We start from the raw sequence: 15,589 nt of genomic DNA, 5'->3' as shown, positions 1-15,589 counted from the left end.
TGTATATTGAATTTTATGATCATCATTAATAAAGGTGAACTTTCCATTGTTGTAGTCTTTAATTAGTTCAATAATAATTTTGATTTATTACTTATATTCTATTGTCAACTTTTTACAGTATTTTATGTAAAATCATTAACTAATAAATTTACTCACTCATTTTAAATCCAAATTCATAATCTTTCATTTCTATTGTTAACATGTGAGGTGAGGAATACTGACTATACTATAATCCATAATAAAATGTAATGTTGCAAAATCCATTCAAATTCTCAAACAAATTTTCTTCAAGGTAACAAGATTCAAAAAAGCATTCTTAGAGCTCCCTGGATTGTTTCATTCATGTGCTATGCCTACACTACTTGCCCCGACAATATTGCCGGAAATGCAACTGAAGTTCTTCAATACAACAGAAAAAAAAAATGTCGGAAAAAAAAGGGTTAAAAAATTCAGTTTAAACTTCCTCCAATTGAAGAGGAGGTGAGTTGAATGGTGTAAGCCTCCCTGAGCTCAGCTAGTACTTGTGCAATTGTTGGCCTACCAGATGCATCTCTACAGACACATCTAACAGCAACTGAAGCAGTCTTTCTCATGCTTTCGACATCAAACGTTCCCTTTATGCATTCATCGACAATTTCAAAGGCGTCGGCTTGCAAGTAGGGCTTTGCCTGTAGCCAAATCAAACAATCACAGGCATAAGAATGCAGAAAGTATTAAGTTGTACAAAGAGGAGATCACATGTTTCTCACAACGAGACATAGTAAACAAGGTGGTTATTAAAGGACTAGTAAATTAAATGGAACCTATATCAAGGCATGAAAGTGATGAATGCTTATCTTTTTCACATTTTCTACTGAATAAAGATCTAGCTAATTAAGATTTTAAGTGCAGACAGTACCCATAACACTAGATTGTAAGTATCCGGAGAGCCTGCATGACTCAAAGGTTCTCGGCCACAAATCAATTCTAGCAAAACGATGCCAAAGCTGTAGACATCACTCTTCTCAGTTAACTGCTGGGTAGAATAGTATCTGCAAACAGAGAACAATGATCACTTGGTGGTATGGAATATGGAAGAAGAGAATGGTAACATCTCCAGGGATTTACTCGGGATCAAGATAACCAGCAGTTCCTTTGACAGCAGTAGTCACATGGGATGCACTGGCCTGAGACACTTGTTTGGAGAGGCCAAAGTCACTGACCTTTGCATTCATCTCCATGTCCAAAAGGATGTTGCTGGACTTTACATCCCGGTGAATGATTCGTGGATTGCTTCCATTATGTAGATAATCCAGTCCTTTCATAAATAGCAAAACTATCAGATGGAAGCTCTATAATCATATCCTCATATCCTCATATCCTCATATATATATATATATATATATATCTGTGTGTGTGTTTTTTCTGGCATGATTGATTTTAAAAGTCATATAATAAATCAAAATGAAAATAAAACCCTGCACCATCCATGTATCTCACCTTATTGTGTAGTATTTGTGTGCAAGTGTGTATGCACACGCATGTGCATTTGTGTGTGTACGCGCACGCACACGCGTGAGAGAGAGAGAGAGAGAGAGAGAGAGAGAGAGAGAGAGGTAATGAAGGCCATTGAATTAAGCTAGAAGTCAAGAGAGCCTCACCTTTAGCTGCATCAACAGCAATCTTCAGCCTGCAAGCCCAATCTAATGTTGCCTTCTTATTGTTTGGACCTAAACAATCACAACACAAACACAGATGCAATATATGAAGTAAGCATGAAGTAAGCTCAAGCTGCAAGATTGCTTTTCGCCAAGTTTAACATACCATAGAGATTATCAGCCAGTGATCTGCCAGGTAGGTACTCATATACTAGAATTTGTTGATCTGATTCATGGCAAAATCCTTCCAAAGTTACAAGGTTCGGATGCCTAACTTGAGTTAAAAGGCGTACCTGGAGTATAAACAAAGAAAACCATTTCACCAGGTCAACAAAGGCATGAAGTAAAGCGTGAATATCCAATTGACGCACAGGGTATAACTTCTGCCTTCATCTTGAACTAACATGGGTCTCATATGGCAAGGTTTCATGTCCAAATAATTACCCATAAAATAAATGGGTCCTGTTAAAATCATCTAAGGCAGTTAAAGTACAAAACTCTTGTTTATATTTTCTAAATTTTATCATAAAATTAATTCACACTGTAATTGAACAGAGTTATTGCAGTAAGTTGTCACAACTGCCTTCCCTGTGACCTACCGAAGGCTTGAAGACAGAAATCCAGGTCTGAGCAAGACTGAAACAAAGAAAAGCTCTAAATCTATTTCTTCCAGAAAAGATGACAAAGTTTCCTTATAAAACAATCTTTCCAATCTAAACTACAACTCTAAACACTCAGACAGAAATTTCAAATTTTAGTATCAAAAGCATAAGAATATGACAAGTGGTAAAAATATTATGAACTAGACAGGGTAAAAAAGTAAGAAGACATGTTGCGAATTTAGATCTTGTATGCGGTAGTTATGAACTATTATCAAGTTGAAAAACACCCCAAAAGGAAGAAAGAGAAAATCTAAGGGGATACTCTAACCTCATTAATAAATGAGTCTGCACCAAGTTGTGTTCTATCAGACCGTACTTTCACAGCTACCAGTTTCCCATCTGATAATTTACCAAGGTAAATGTTTCCGAACCCACCACTGCCTATAACATCCTTAAAGTTGTTTGTAGCAACCTTTATGTCTTTGTAAGTGAAAATTTTGGTAGCATTCCAGCTCCGCATTTCTGCCATCGTCCCTTGCAAATAATTAAAAAAAATATATATATCATACGTGAGTATGTGTTATTATCATAAAAAGATAAAATCACATCAAATGTTAATGACGCAATAGTTGGACTTACATGGATTAGATGTTGTCGCATCAGTTTCATTCCACCTTTTGAACTTAAATATGGCAACTGAAATGAGTATAATCATACAACATAACACTCCAATAACACCAAAAATTTTTGCTTTCTTCGCATGATTGGAATGCTTGTGTATGTCAACAACAGTAAAGTGTGGAGGCTGAAGTGAAGGGTGGTCTGATAGGTTGTTGCATGTTGACAAAGTGAGAGAAAGACATAAATTTCCTGATGTTCTGGGGAAACAAAATTGAATAAGATTCCACCGTAAAAATTGAATTAAAAACAACCTTCGGAAAACATACCTAACTTGTAGATTTTCCCTGTTCAAAGATTGTGGCAAGACACCTTCAAGTTTATTGTTTTCTAAATTTCTGTATAAAAAAAGGAAGTTTTAGGTATTCCAAGAAACTGGAATGAAATCCACAAGACAGTAGCTTAACTTACAATAAGTGAAGATTCTTTAAACTTCCCAAGCTGTCTGGTACAGCTCCTTCAAGACTATTGTTCTTTAAGTCTCTTCATCGATGAAGAACAAATATTAATGATTATGAAAATAAAAGAAAACATTTTTTTAAGAAGTTAAATCTATAAAATTTTTGTTAATTTAAGCAATCAAATTCATTGTTAAAATTTGTTAAAGGATAACAAATATTGCAGCAAGAACTGTAAATACTATAACAGGTATTTCAAATCCCTTCATCAATATCAATGCTAAGAATTCATAAGGAATATAATTTACATCCTAATATGTAGTGCCATTTAAAATTTAAATGCAAACCAGGAGCATATAATAGCTTTTAAGAATTTGTGTAATGTTCATGGTCAAATTCTCCAATTGAGACAGGCAGTTTATAACTTACAATATTTGAAGATTGGTCATGGTGCTAATGCCCGAGCCAAATGAAGTCAGCTTATTAAAGCTCAAGTTCCTGAGACAGAAAATTTTTGTTATTAATATGTATGTAAATATATTTCAGGTAATGCAAATACGATTTGGTAAAAATAAAAAATAAAATAAAATAAGAAGCAAAGATACAGTTAAAACTGAAAGTGGAAGAGCATACAAGGTTTCAAGTAGTTGCAAGCTGCCTAAGTTCATAATTTCTCCAGCAAGAGATGTGTTATGCAGGTCTCTGAAAACATTTAACAATTAATTACACATGGTTGAAAAGTAAAAATGGAATGCATCAAAAATTTTAAAAATTAAATGTAATAAAAAATAGAAGCTTTCTACAGTGCATAACATAGTACAATGTTTTCAAATCCATTAAATCTCCAAATGTCAATCCCATGGCTCCCAAGTCCATATCAGAAAGCGCCCTGGGAAAAAGGAAGACTATTATTCAAGAAAGCTAAACAGCAAACAATTTAAACATTCGTTCAAGGGCCAGAACTAACAATGATGTAACCAAGCTTCCATTGCATTCAACATGTTTCCATGGTAAAGGAGAGCAAGGATCATCTTGCCATCCTAAATCAAAGCCAGTTGATTGTTGGATAACCTGAAGAGCAGAAACTAGCCACAAACAAGAAAAGAACAAAGTCCACGGGTGAAAATCAATCCATCAATTCCTCAAAACTTACAAGAAGTAACAACAAAGAGATACCTGTGGTTGATGAAGCCTCCTGAGGCATCTCAACTATTTCATAAACCTCAAAGGCATTCACTTGAGGATAAAAGGTGATATTTTGAAACATAATATTCAAAGCATCAACACTCTTCACCAATTGCAAGACTACACTAGCTTCCCCATGATGCACCATGTAACTTGATCTCACAGTATCAGCATTAACCAGAATATCAAAAGAGGATGACACTGGTAAAATGCCAGCAAAATATAAAACCACTAAATAGTCTCCAAGAATATCAAGAGCAAGATTATATGCCAAAACATTCTTCCTCGCTAAAACTCTCGCAGTCTGAAGTACAGCAACCGGTGGGCTCTCTATAAGCCCGGAAACATTGAGAGGAACCTCAATGTGGAATCCAGCAGACAATCGGGACGGCGAAAAGTACCGATCAGCATCCCATAAACGGTCTGAAGGATCAGAAGGATACCTAAATTTATCAAAACTTCATCTTCATCTCAATGACCTAACAATTCGGCAACAAAACACAGAGAAATCGACTCAATTACCTGAGAGGCTCACTGCCATTATACCCACAATTTATCCTGAATCGCTTCCTCAACAAATGATTCCATCGATCACCACCGAGACCAGCACCATAAGCACCATCAGGCACCGGCCGAACTTCAATAGAAGAGATAACCGGAGATCCACCACTGGGGACAGAAAGCAAGCAAAAGACCATAACTTTCTTCCGAACCAGCAAGATGAACTCCTCCACCCAAGGGTCAGACACGGTGAGGTTCACAACGGCAGCAATGGCAGTTCCGAGAGAGACTGCAAACGATGGAGGCCGATTTCTGAGATCGTGATTCTTGTAAAGAAAAGTAGGGCGAACAAGGACGACGGAAACATTCATCGGCATGGGAATGCGGTAGCAGCTTCGGGTCCCGGGGTCGGAGTTGGGGAAGAAGCGCAAGGGGAGGCGGGAGGGCGAGGTGACATGGGGATTGGAGAGGGAGAGCACGGTGGTGGTGTTGCCGGTGTCGATGTAGGGATCGTCGGGGTTCCATTGTATGCCGGAGGAGTCGGTGAAGCTGGAAGACGCGCCACACGACAAGCTTAAGAAACCACCTGATCAATCATACACAATAAAAAAACAAACGAAGAGCAATGCTAATTTGTTAGAAATATTGTTTTTTTAATAATATATATATATATATATATATATATATACTCTTTCCGTTCGATTCTGTTTTGAAGCTCTTCTCAGTAAATTAGAAATTTTGTACACTATTAAATTTTTTCTTCTAAATTTATTGTTTAATTTATTATATTTATATAATTTTTAATAAATTATAATCAACTAATAATTAAATTATATACTCTATTATTAGTGAGGTTTAAATAGAAATAGTTTTAAAAAATAAATAATTATTTTTATAAAATATAGGTAATCAACTTTTCTTAATCAGTGTGAATTAAGTAAATATAACAAGTAAAAGAAACAATGAGAGTATATATATGTATAATCCTCAAATTAGATTGTTATTTTAAAAACATTAAAAAAAAAGTACATTCATTAATTTAATTTTTAATCCTCATATCTCAACCAGCATTAATTTAATTTTTAATTTAATTTTAAAAATATAGATAAACCATTCCAACAGATATTTGCCAAAACTCTCAACCTAAATAGATAAACCACATTCATTAAAAAATAATAAGATAGTACATAACCACAAAACAAATGGCAGACAACCACAAAGAGTGGAGGACGCTAACTATAAAAAAACTCGAGAACAACAAAAGAGAAACCACCCCTCACCCCCGGACGAGAGAACAACTCTCCACCTCTTGAAAACTTCACTCTCCATCTCTTGAAAACTAAATATCTTAATAGTCAATTATTATGGTAAGTTATTTTAAAAATTTTAAATAAATATCTAATCAATTAATGGATTAAAAACTATATATATACATATATGATATAAATAAAAATCCGAAAAAAGATGTGCGATTAATTATACCAAAGTTTCTTCTTTAATATATATATATATATTTTAGAAATGTGGACAGGCCACCGCCCCTCCAAAATATTTATTAATGAAGTTTTTTTTATAGTCTTTCTAAATTAAAACCAGTAAATAATGTCATTGAAATTAAAATTATTTATAAAGATTTTTTTTTTTCACCATTCATACCATGTACTTCATTTTTGTACTTAAAAAATTCAAAATCTGAATTCTATCTATAGGTTATCCACAATTAACAAAACAAAGAGCTTTTATAAAGTAATAGAAGTCTATATAAGGCAAACAAGAAAAACACTAACTAAAACAAAATGCCATCAAATACCAAACTTTTGGCAAGATCATCTTGACAACTGACTGGCATATATAAAAGGAAAAATAAAAAATAAAAACACTACTTGAACAAGTACGTTTAACTGGGAAGATGAACAAGCACATTTAAACACAAATATATATACACTATAAAAATATTTAATAATATTTAGGAAATACATACTAGAAGATGCTGCTGATAAGGCAGATGCATCAACAAAAGTGAAGTTTGGTGCCACTGCAGCAAAGAAGAAGAAGAAGAAGAAGAAGAGAAGAAGCAGGCAATGGAAGTTGGCAAATTTGGTCATTGTTAATGTGCTGAGAAAATTGGACATGGTCTGGTTTAATTTTGATTTTCTTGAGGGAGTTGTCATGATGATTGAAGATGATTAAAGTTGATGGTGAGCGTGTTTGGAGATCATTATTCCAACTTTAGACTGTATTCACAGTGGGTGACAGATAGAAACAGAACATGGCAAGAGATTGCGGGACATTCTCTCGTGTAATATTTTGTTAAACTTATGTACTTCAGTTGATTAATAAGAGATTTACTACAGTTGCTTAACAGAAATATATATGGTAAAACGCTGCACTGACTGGTTTATTAATTTATTTAACTTGATTTTTATTTTGACAAAAACCACTGTGATTGTAATAATTGAAAAATTAAGATATTTGACTTTTTACGTGGAAATCGAACGTTCAACTCTCTCTCAATATATGGTTGCAACGTAATAATAAAAATGTAAATTTCTACGTAGGAATCAACGTTTGACTCTCTCCTAATATATGGTTGCAATGTAATAATAAAGATGTATGCAGTGGTTTATCTGCATTATAAAAAATATATTTAAAAAAATAATATAAATAATTTTTACTTAATATAGTTTTTATTGTTTTAATCACAATTTTATTGAAAGTGATGAAATCGTAGTTATGATATACCAATAAAAATAAAAATAGCAATAATATATGGAAAAAATCAAAATATATAAGATCAAGTATAAAAATGGACTACTCAATCTACTGTTGAAACAAAGACAAAACATAATGTAATAAGAATAAGTTAGAGTGAATCATTCATTTTAAATAACACAGAGATGATGTAAATTATTTTTTTTAAAAAATAGCTAAATCACATTTAAATTAATTGATTAATTGAGAAGTGATGACATAACAAAAAGAGTATATATATAAAAAAAATAATATATCACATCTAGATAAATTGAGAAGAGAAGACGACATGCAGTAGTCAGACTTAACACATCCACTAGCAAGCACCAGTTTTCATCAAATTAATACTCAAATAATTTTTGATAATTAATTGGCCAGACCCTGAACTTTTATATTATAGGACCACTCATCTGGAAAGATCCATAGCAGGAGGAATATCACATCCAAAAGACACAAGCCAAAGACTAAAACCATTATTATCATCATTAATTATTTACATTTTTGTTAAAAAGAAACGTAGAGCATCTTCCTTCACATGTAAAAGAAAAATAGATACAACCTAGACAAATTTATAGGGGCTGCTGCATGTCCAAATAAACTAATCACACAAGGAAATTACATTTATATCTAGTAATGGTTTTGAAATTTATATTTAAAATTGACTAGTGATTGAAGAAGTTTCAATGAGTTTTGATGTGCTTAATACTAATATATTAGAAGGAGTGGAGAATGAGAGTCCACCTAAAAAAAAAATCTTTCAAACTTAAATATATAAAAAAAAAACCATTGTGTCACATCCACCGTCAAAAACATTCAACAACACGCTCAATGAACCTAGTCAAATAAAATTCTTACTGTTATTCAAAATTGATCAAAAGAATGGTTGAATATGTCAACAAAGTCATAATAATTCATTTCTATACGGTCCCACCTCTGTCTCTTCTATAATAATTTCCATTTCCACTTCCAGGATATTTCAAACTTAAAATTACAAATTATCCTCCGCAGTCCGCATAAAAATATCAAATTAAAATTAAAAAAAAAAAAAGAAGAGGAGAATTTGAACACAAAGGTTTTGTAGTCTTGTGAAAAGGAATCGTGTTGTCCTAAACAAGCCATATGAATGACCACATTATATGTATCCACTACTCAAACCTTTTGATACCTTACATAATAAATCCATACGTGGACTGCATGGCTATCACATCACTTTACTTTTGTTTTGATTATGGCTAGCACTTAGCACCTCAATTTCCAAACCACAAACCGTACTGTTCAAGCCCCATCCACAGAATTCCGTTATCTATTCCACCTCCTCATAACTCATATAGAATCATTTATTTGTTCATCAGATATATATATATATATATTTAAATTAAACTGGATTTTGTTACTTTAAAATATCCAAGGAAAAGAAGTTTTTTATTCCATACCAATTGATAAACTACTATATAAGTGGCATTAGAAGTGATAGTCCTTGCTTGGACATCCTCTTGTTTTCAACCTGTATATATTAAAAACATTTGTTTGACAAGAACATGACACACAGCTTTCTTAGAAAGTAACTAAACAGGAACATTGAATAAACATGCATATAATTTATTTTATACAATTTTATTCAATTTTATTCAATGCATTATATAACTTACGCTCAGAGATCCTGTCATAATTTGCTAATAATTTGAAGTTAAGTGATTGCTACATATCTCATATCACAGCCGTATGACTTCTTTTAATTTAAATTGAGACAAAAGATTTTTATTGTTTTGAATTCAAATCTACTCTGCAACAAAATTGTAGTAATTGTTAACGTGGACTAAGATTATTTGGTGAAAAGTTAAATATTTATTTTTTGACTTTGTGCACACCCAATGACTCTGTGACTCATTGATTTTATAAAAAAATAATTTTAATTAATTTTAAAATTTTTAAATACAAATTAATATGTAAAAAAGATAAATTAACAGGATTCTTTTTTTTTTTTATATATAAAAAAATGTCAATAAACCTAAATCATCATCGTAATATTGGCATGGTTAATAAATAAAATAGCGGGCATCTGTGTACCGAACCCAGCACAGCACCCGACTACCAACACCACCACACGTGCAATCATATCCACCGCCTCATTTCACACGTACCCAAATTTAGGACCATATCCAAGCTCTTCTTATTTATACGGTTATACCCCCTCCTCATCCTCCTTCACCGCCCTTCTCCTCGTCCGCATCCCAATCCCTATTCCTATTCCTATTCCTATTCCTCCCACTCCCTACCGCCTCCGATTGACGATAATGGCAGGTAGCGGCGTGGTCACCGTCTACGGCAACGGCGCTGCCCTGGCGGAGTCCAAGAAGTCTACCTTCTCCGTCAAGGTCGGTCTCGCCCAGATGCTCCGTGGCGGTGTCATCATGGACGTCGTCACTCCCGAGCAAGCCCGCATCGCTGAGGAGGCCGGCGCTTGTGCTGTCATGGCCTTAGAGCGCGTCCCCGCCGACATCCGCGCGCAGGGTGGCGTCGCTCGCATGTCCGACCCTGGTCTTATCAAGGAAATCAAGCGCGCCGTCACCATCCCCGTCATGGCCAAGGCCCGCATCGGCCACTTTGTTGAGGCGCAGATCCTTGAGGCCATAGGCATCGACTACGTTGACGAGTCCGAGGTCCTCACTCCCGCCGATGAAGAGAACCACATCAACAAGCACAACTTCCGGATTCCTTTCGTCTGCGGCTGCCGCAACCTCGGCGAGGCTCTTCGCCGTATCCGTGAGGGCGCCGCCATGATCCGCACCAAGGGCGAGGCCGGCACCGGCAACGTCATCGAGGCCGTCCGCCACGTCCGCTCTGTTATGGGCGATATCCGCGTCCTTCGTAACATGGATGACGACGAGGTCTTCTCTTTTGCCAAGAAGATCGCCGCTCCCTACGATCTCGTCATGCAGACCAAGCAGCTGGGTAGGCTTCCCGTCGTCCAGTTCGCTGCCGGTGGCGTCGCCACCCCCGCCGACGCTGCCCTCATGATGCAGCTTGGATGCGATGGCGTCTTCGTCGGCTCCGGCATCTTCAAGAGCGGCGACCCGGCTCGCCGCGCTCGCGCCATCGTCCAAGCCGTGACCCACTACAGCGATCCGGAGATCCTTGCTGATGTGAGCTGCGGGCTGGGTGAGGCCATGGTTGGTATCAACCTCAACGATGCCAAGGTCGAGAGGTTCGCGAATCGATCTGAATAGCCCTGGCGTGGATCATCGGTGCGTCGCCCCTCATTCCTCCTCTTCAATCAAGCCTTATAGAAATTTTATCACTTGCTTGATGGTTAATTTTGCTCTATGGTTAGCAGCTCATACCTTTTGACTGTTATTATGCTTAAGTTATTAAATCTTATTCTCTTGTTCTGCATTATGAAGTGGTGGATTGATTCCATTATGTCTTTTAGATGTGGTGCCTCCACTTCCTTTGTTTTGGCTGTCATAAATAGGAGATGTTTTGTTGCTTTTTCTTCAGTCTAATTGTCGAATAAGCTGATCACATTGTGATCATGGTTTTAGCTATCACCTATATCAATGTCTGTCACTCTTGAATTATTTATTATAAGATTAAAGTTCTTTAGTTAAGTTTTGTGTTCCCTCTAATTTATTTATAGAGTTTTTTCTTGTTTCTAATTATGTTTTCATGGATTTTCGTTTGAAACATCATGGTGTTTGTTATTTTTCTCAGTTGTTTCTGACAATGATGTAGAATGATATTTCTATTTGATGTTTTGGAAATGAGAATCATTTTGACTTGTAATATTGGTTCACTTGGTTGTCCAATTTAGCAGGACATATTTACATTAGATGACTGACACAATATGTATATAAATGTAGATATATAATTTCTTTAAGAGCTGTTTTAATGTTCTGGCTGTAGTGAGCTGACTGTTAATGTTTGCTTTGTGTCCTAGCATTCCTGACTGGGGGCTGCCTCACAATATGTTTATCTAATTTTGGAGTTATTATGACATTCTATGTTTCTGCTAAATTTTGATGCTTGCTGTAGATAATCTATCTGGTGATTTATGTGTGCAAATCTGCTTGTGCGGGGGAGGGCAATATGAGCCATTCAAAAAATTGATGAACGATCTTGTCCAAATCTTGAATTATTGAAGAATTAGGTTGGTGGCAGTGCCATTTTCAGATTTCAGTTCTCTAAAGGTAGTCACACCATTATGAATCAAACTATGAATATTTCAGCTTAGTCCATCATCAGTCTCTTGGAGGAAATGCACTTTTTGTTATCTTGGGTTAATCTAGAGACTTAAATTAAAGCTACAATTATAGTGATCTAGGCCTAGCTTGTTTATGGATATAAATCCTAGTCCCCAAAGAAGAGAATTACATGTGCCTATAAGCTTACTCACATTGTTAGTATACTCATGAAAGTTTAATCGTGACTCTAATAATCAAGCATTTGTATATGAATTTGCTCAGGTGAAGGTAGTATATGATATAACAACTAATTAGGATTGTTTGAAGGGAGGAGATTGTATCTTTATTATGCATATGCACATATTAGATCTAAGTAAAAAAAGTGGAAATGATATTTTTGATGAGTAACTTGTTTTTTTGGCAAGGTAGTAGAGGAAGTCTTACTCTTGTCAGGAGGAGTTGTGTAGGCAGTAATCAATATATTATTAATGCAAACAACAAAAAATAGATTTTTTTTCCAAAAGGAAATAGAATTGTTTTTCTGTAACATCCCAGTGTATGGATTTGGATAATTGAGTATGTGTATTCTGTTTGATTTGGTTACTATGTTTATAGAAATGCACCAATTGTTTGAGTTAATTAATTGGACTCTAACCTTTTTTCTATTCTTTTCTTTTCTTTCATATATAAAAAAAAGAAAAAATCTATTTGTGCATTGGCCATAGATCTTCCCAAAAAGCGTACTTTATTTATTTATTTATTTTTATTAGTATCTAATTATTTCCATGAATGTCAAGACTTTTTCCATTCTTCTTGGCATGTTATACCACTTCCGCTTTCATTAGTTTTAGTTTCTCCTTGATGAGTTGCGTTTGACAACTGGATCATATATGAAATTATGATTGATGACATGCAAATTTATGGCACTAAGATTTAAGTTTCACCTCTTTGTGTAATATAGAGCACCGGTTATCATTCAAGGTTTAGTACCTTTATTGTATTCTAAGTTTACAAGGATAGGACTACTTTTTAGTAACCAGATGTAAGCTTTGCTTCACTTTACCACAGTGATTAATATTTGGCTTCTGTTAGTTGGGGTTAAAGCTTGCTCTTGTATACTTTCTTTATTTTCTTTTTTATTTTTATTTTTTATTGACACCTAGCTTTAGCACATCATGTTAATAGTTAATACTATTATATAGTTTTCCGAAGTATACTTTGGTAACACCGACCTCAGCAACCATCTGTATTTAGGAGTTCAGTTTGAATAAATAGCATTACTCCTTTTCATGTGTTCTAAATGCAACAACAGTCTTTACTCATTATTGATAAACTGTGGAAAACACTGACTTTGTAATAAAAATCACTGTTCTTTCTCGTTTTTCCTATAGAGTAGATATTATTATTTACAAAATTTTTAAGTAAACTATTATGTATCATGTCTAAATTACCCTCTTGTCTTCTCTATTCTTTCCTCAAACGTCAGAGTGCTATTTTCTTGTTTTTTTCTTAGCCGCTGTGGTTTAATCTTTTCTATTGTTTTTAATTTTGATATATTTGAAAGAAGAACAGATGTCTGTCTCTCTCCAGCCTCATCCATCTCTATCATCCTATCTCAGTATTTAGTAATTCAATCCCTATTTTAAGGTCTGAGGAACCTTTTTTTTTTCATTCAGAGCACTTACCCAATTGTGGGCTGGCGCAAGATGCCTACTGAAAATAAGAAAATAATTATGGATTAAAACTTATAGGCTAGGTTGATTAAATGTAGTTTTATTAGTTTTAGGTGTTTTGCTGGATAGCTAGATTAATTCGCTTGTAGTTGTAGTAAAAAAAAAGGGTAATCGTTTGGATGGTAGAAGGATCAACTTCTGTATTGAACTCGGTTGCTTGGCCAGCCCAGGTGTTAACATAGGCATAATTTACTAACTTTTATTGTTTTATCCTTAAAGGAAAAGATATCAATCTGCATTTTTTTTTTTGTATCATGTACATAAATTAAGACTTATGTTTTTGAGTTAATGTGAACAGGACATCATTCAAAGACATCTCTTTCTCCATAAAGCTTGTATCTGTAGAGCGTGTGAAATTTATCCTTTGGCCTCAGTTGACATGGATTTCTAGTTTACACACACTGTTTTTCTTGTTATAGTATGCAAATGCCATTATCATATGGTATAAACCAAGGAGAAGATCAGTGACTCTCTACAATGATGACACTAGGATCAAAACCTCACTATAGTTTTCCTAGGTTATGACAAATAGACTATATAGTTCCACTTATTAGTCAATCGCAGCAATCTCCTCAAAGAAGGCAATGCCTTTCAGTAAACTTGATGGGAAACTGGAACTAATAATTCTCCTTGGGTCTGCGCTACCATGCTTGTAAGTTGTTATGGTTAGTTAGTTTGTTACCTTTGATTAATGATTACACATCCACTCTTTGTTCATTCATCCCCTTGCCAATTCTCAAGTTTTGGTATTATGCAAATATCTCCTTTAGAAAATTTTATTATGTTCACACTGCCCTGGACAAAATAATTATTATTTTTACTTTTAGTTGGAAACCATAACTTATAATTTGACAAATTCCTTCCTCTTATGTTTATGTCTCTTTTTAGATGTTTGGATTTTTCAGAATTCTCTGAATAATAGGTTCCATATCTTTACTTGATGTGTTCCCTGGGGTACCCTCAAAAAGACCTTTCCTCACCAGTCACCACATTTCTGGAGGTATATATAGACAAATTATAATCATTAAATTACAAGTTGCTAATATTAACTATTGATTGGTTTTATTTATTTATTTATTTATTTATTTTATTGGGGACAAGTCATACATTTTAACACTCAACTTTTGACTTGAAAAAGGATTAAAGTAGTAATTTTTTATTATAGGAGTTGTTGATTGAGATATTATAATTGATATTAATTCAATAAATTTGAAGATTTCCCCCCAAACCAAATTCAAAACTCCTGATGTGCATTATAATTTAAAAGAGTTTTGTTATATATATATATATATATATATATATATAATCTTTTGCTAGTTGGCAAGGATTGTTTATTATAATACCAGGGAAATGTATATATATACATACATGTATTCATTTCAATCAAACCTACCTAACAATACTTTATTTTGTTTATGCACTAGTTCTCCTTTCATATCCACCGACATGGTATCTACTTTTTTTTTTATATTAATTTATTTTACTTTTTTTTTGTCACTGTATATTCTAATCATTTATCAATACTGGCTTCCTCTTGTGATACAAGCATAAGAATCACACTGTACAACACTTGGACTGAGAATAAGATACCATATATCTTCTGGTTACCTACTAATCCTCCATACTTTCATATAGGTTATAAATTCATAATTCTAAATTACTAATAAATCATCTGGTTTACCTACCATTCTCCAAAATAATAGGAAACAACATTGATGAATTAGAAAACTCAATCCAATGTATAAAATATGTTGCCTTCAAGCTCAATCTAGGTGATCTTTTTATTTATTTATTTTATTATTATCATTAATTAAGCTGATCATCCACTCTTGACTTATGTGAATCTGACAATTGTGTCCATTAAAACAAAAAGCCAGAAAGAGTGCTATCAAAGTCAATGAAAGCTTTTATGCATACTTTCTC

At 34.3% G+C, this 15,589-nt stretch overlaps 2 protein-coding genes across 2 annotated transcripts; one reads left to right on the top strand and one right to left on the bottom strand.

Moving 5' to 3' along the window:
• Positions 1-251: 251 nt before the first annotated feature.
• Positions 252-7,106, bottom strand: LOC120260175 (probable LRR receptor-like serine/threonine-protein kinase At5g48740). The gene is made up of 16 exons (XM_039267617.1): positions 6,983-7,106; positions 5,023-5,587; positions 4,492-4,943; positions 4,283-4,400; positions 4,136-4,204; positions 3,949-4,017; positions 3,745-3,813; positions 3,329-3,400; positions 3,187-3,255; positions 2,879-3,117; positions 2,568-2,773; positions 1,804-1,930; positions 1,641-1,709; positions 1,108-1,297; positions 899-1,031; positions 252-668 (listed from the first exon to the last, which is right to left on the bottom strand). Exons 1-16 carry the CDS (start codon positions 7,104-7,106, stop codon positions 450-452), a joined length of 2,790 nt encoding a protein of 929 aa, XP_039123551.1. The 3' UTR covers positions 252-449.
• Positions 7,107-9,938: 2,832 nt separating this feature from the next.
• Positions 9,939-11,360, top strand: LOC120261954 (probable pyridoxal 5'-phosphate synthase subunit PDX1). Its single transcript, XM_039269976.1, has one exon. It carries the CDS (start codon positions 10,047-10,049, stop codon positions 10,977-10,979), a length of 933 nt encoding a protein of 310 aa, XP_039125910.1. The 5' UTR covers positions 9,939-10,046; the 3' UTR covers positions 10,980-11,360.
• Positions 11,361-15,589: the final 4,229 nt, after the last annotated feature.

This window comes from Dioscorea cayenensis, chromosome 5 (assembly GCF_009730915.1).
Source record: "Dioscorea cayenensis subsp. rotundata cultivar TDr96_F1 chromosome 5, TDr96_F1_v2_PseudoChromosome.rev07_lg8_w22 25.fasta, whole genome shotgun sequence".
Taxonomy (NCBI): domain Eukaryota; kingdom Viridiplantae; phylum Streptophyta; class Magnoliopsida; order Dioscoreales; family Dioscoreaceae; genus Dioscorea; species Dioscorea cayenensis.
The sequence above is the reverse complement of the archived record's forward strand: the minus strand, read 5'-3'. Positions and strand labels throughout refer to the sequence as shown.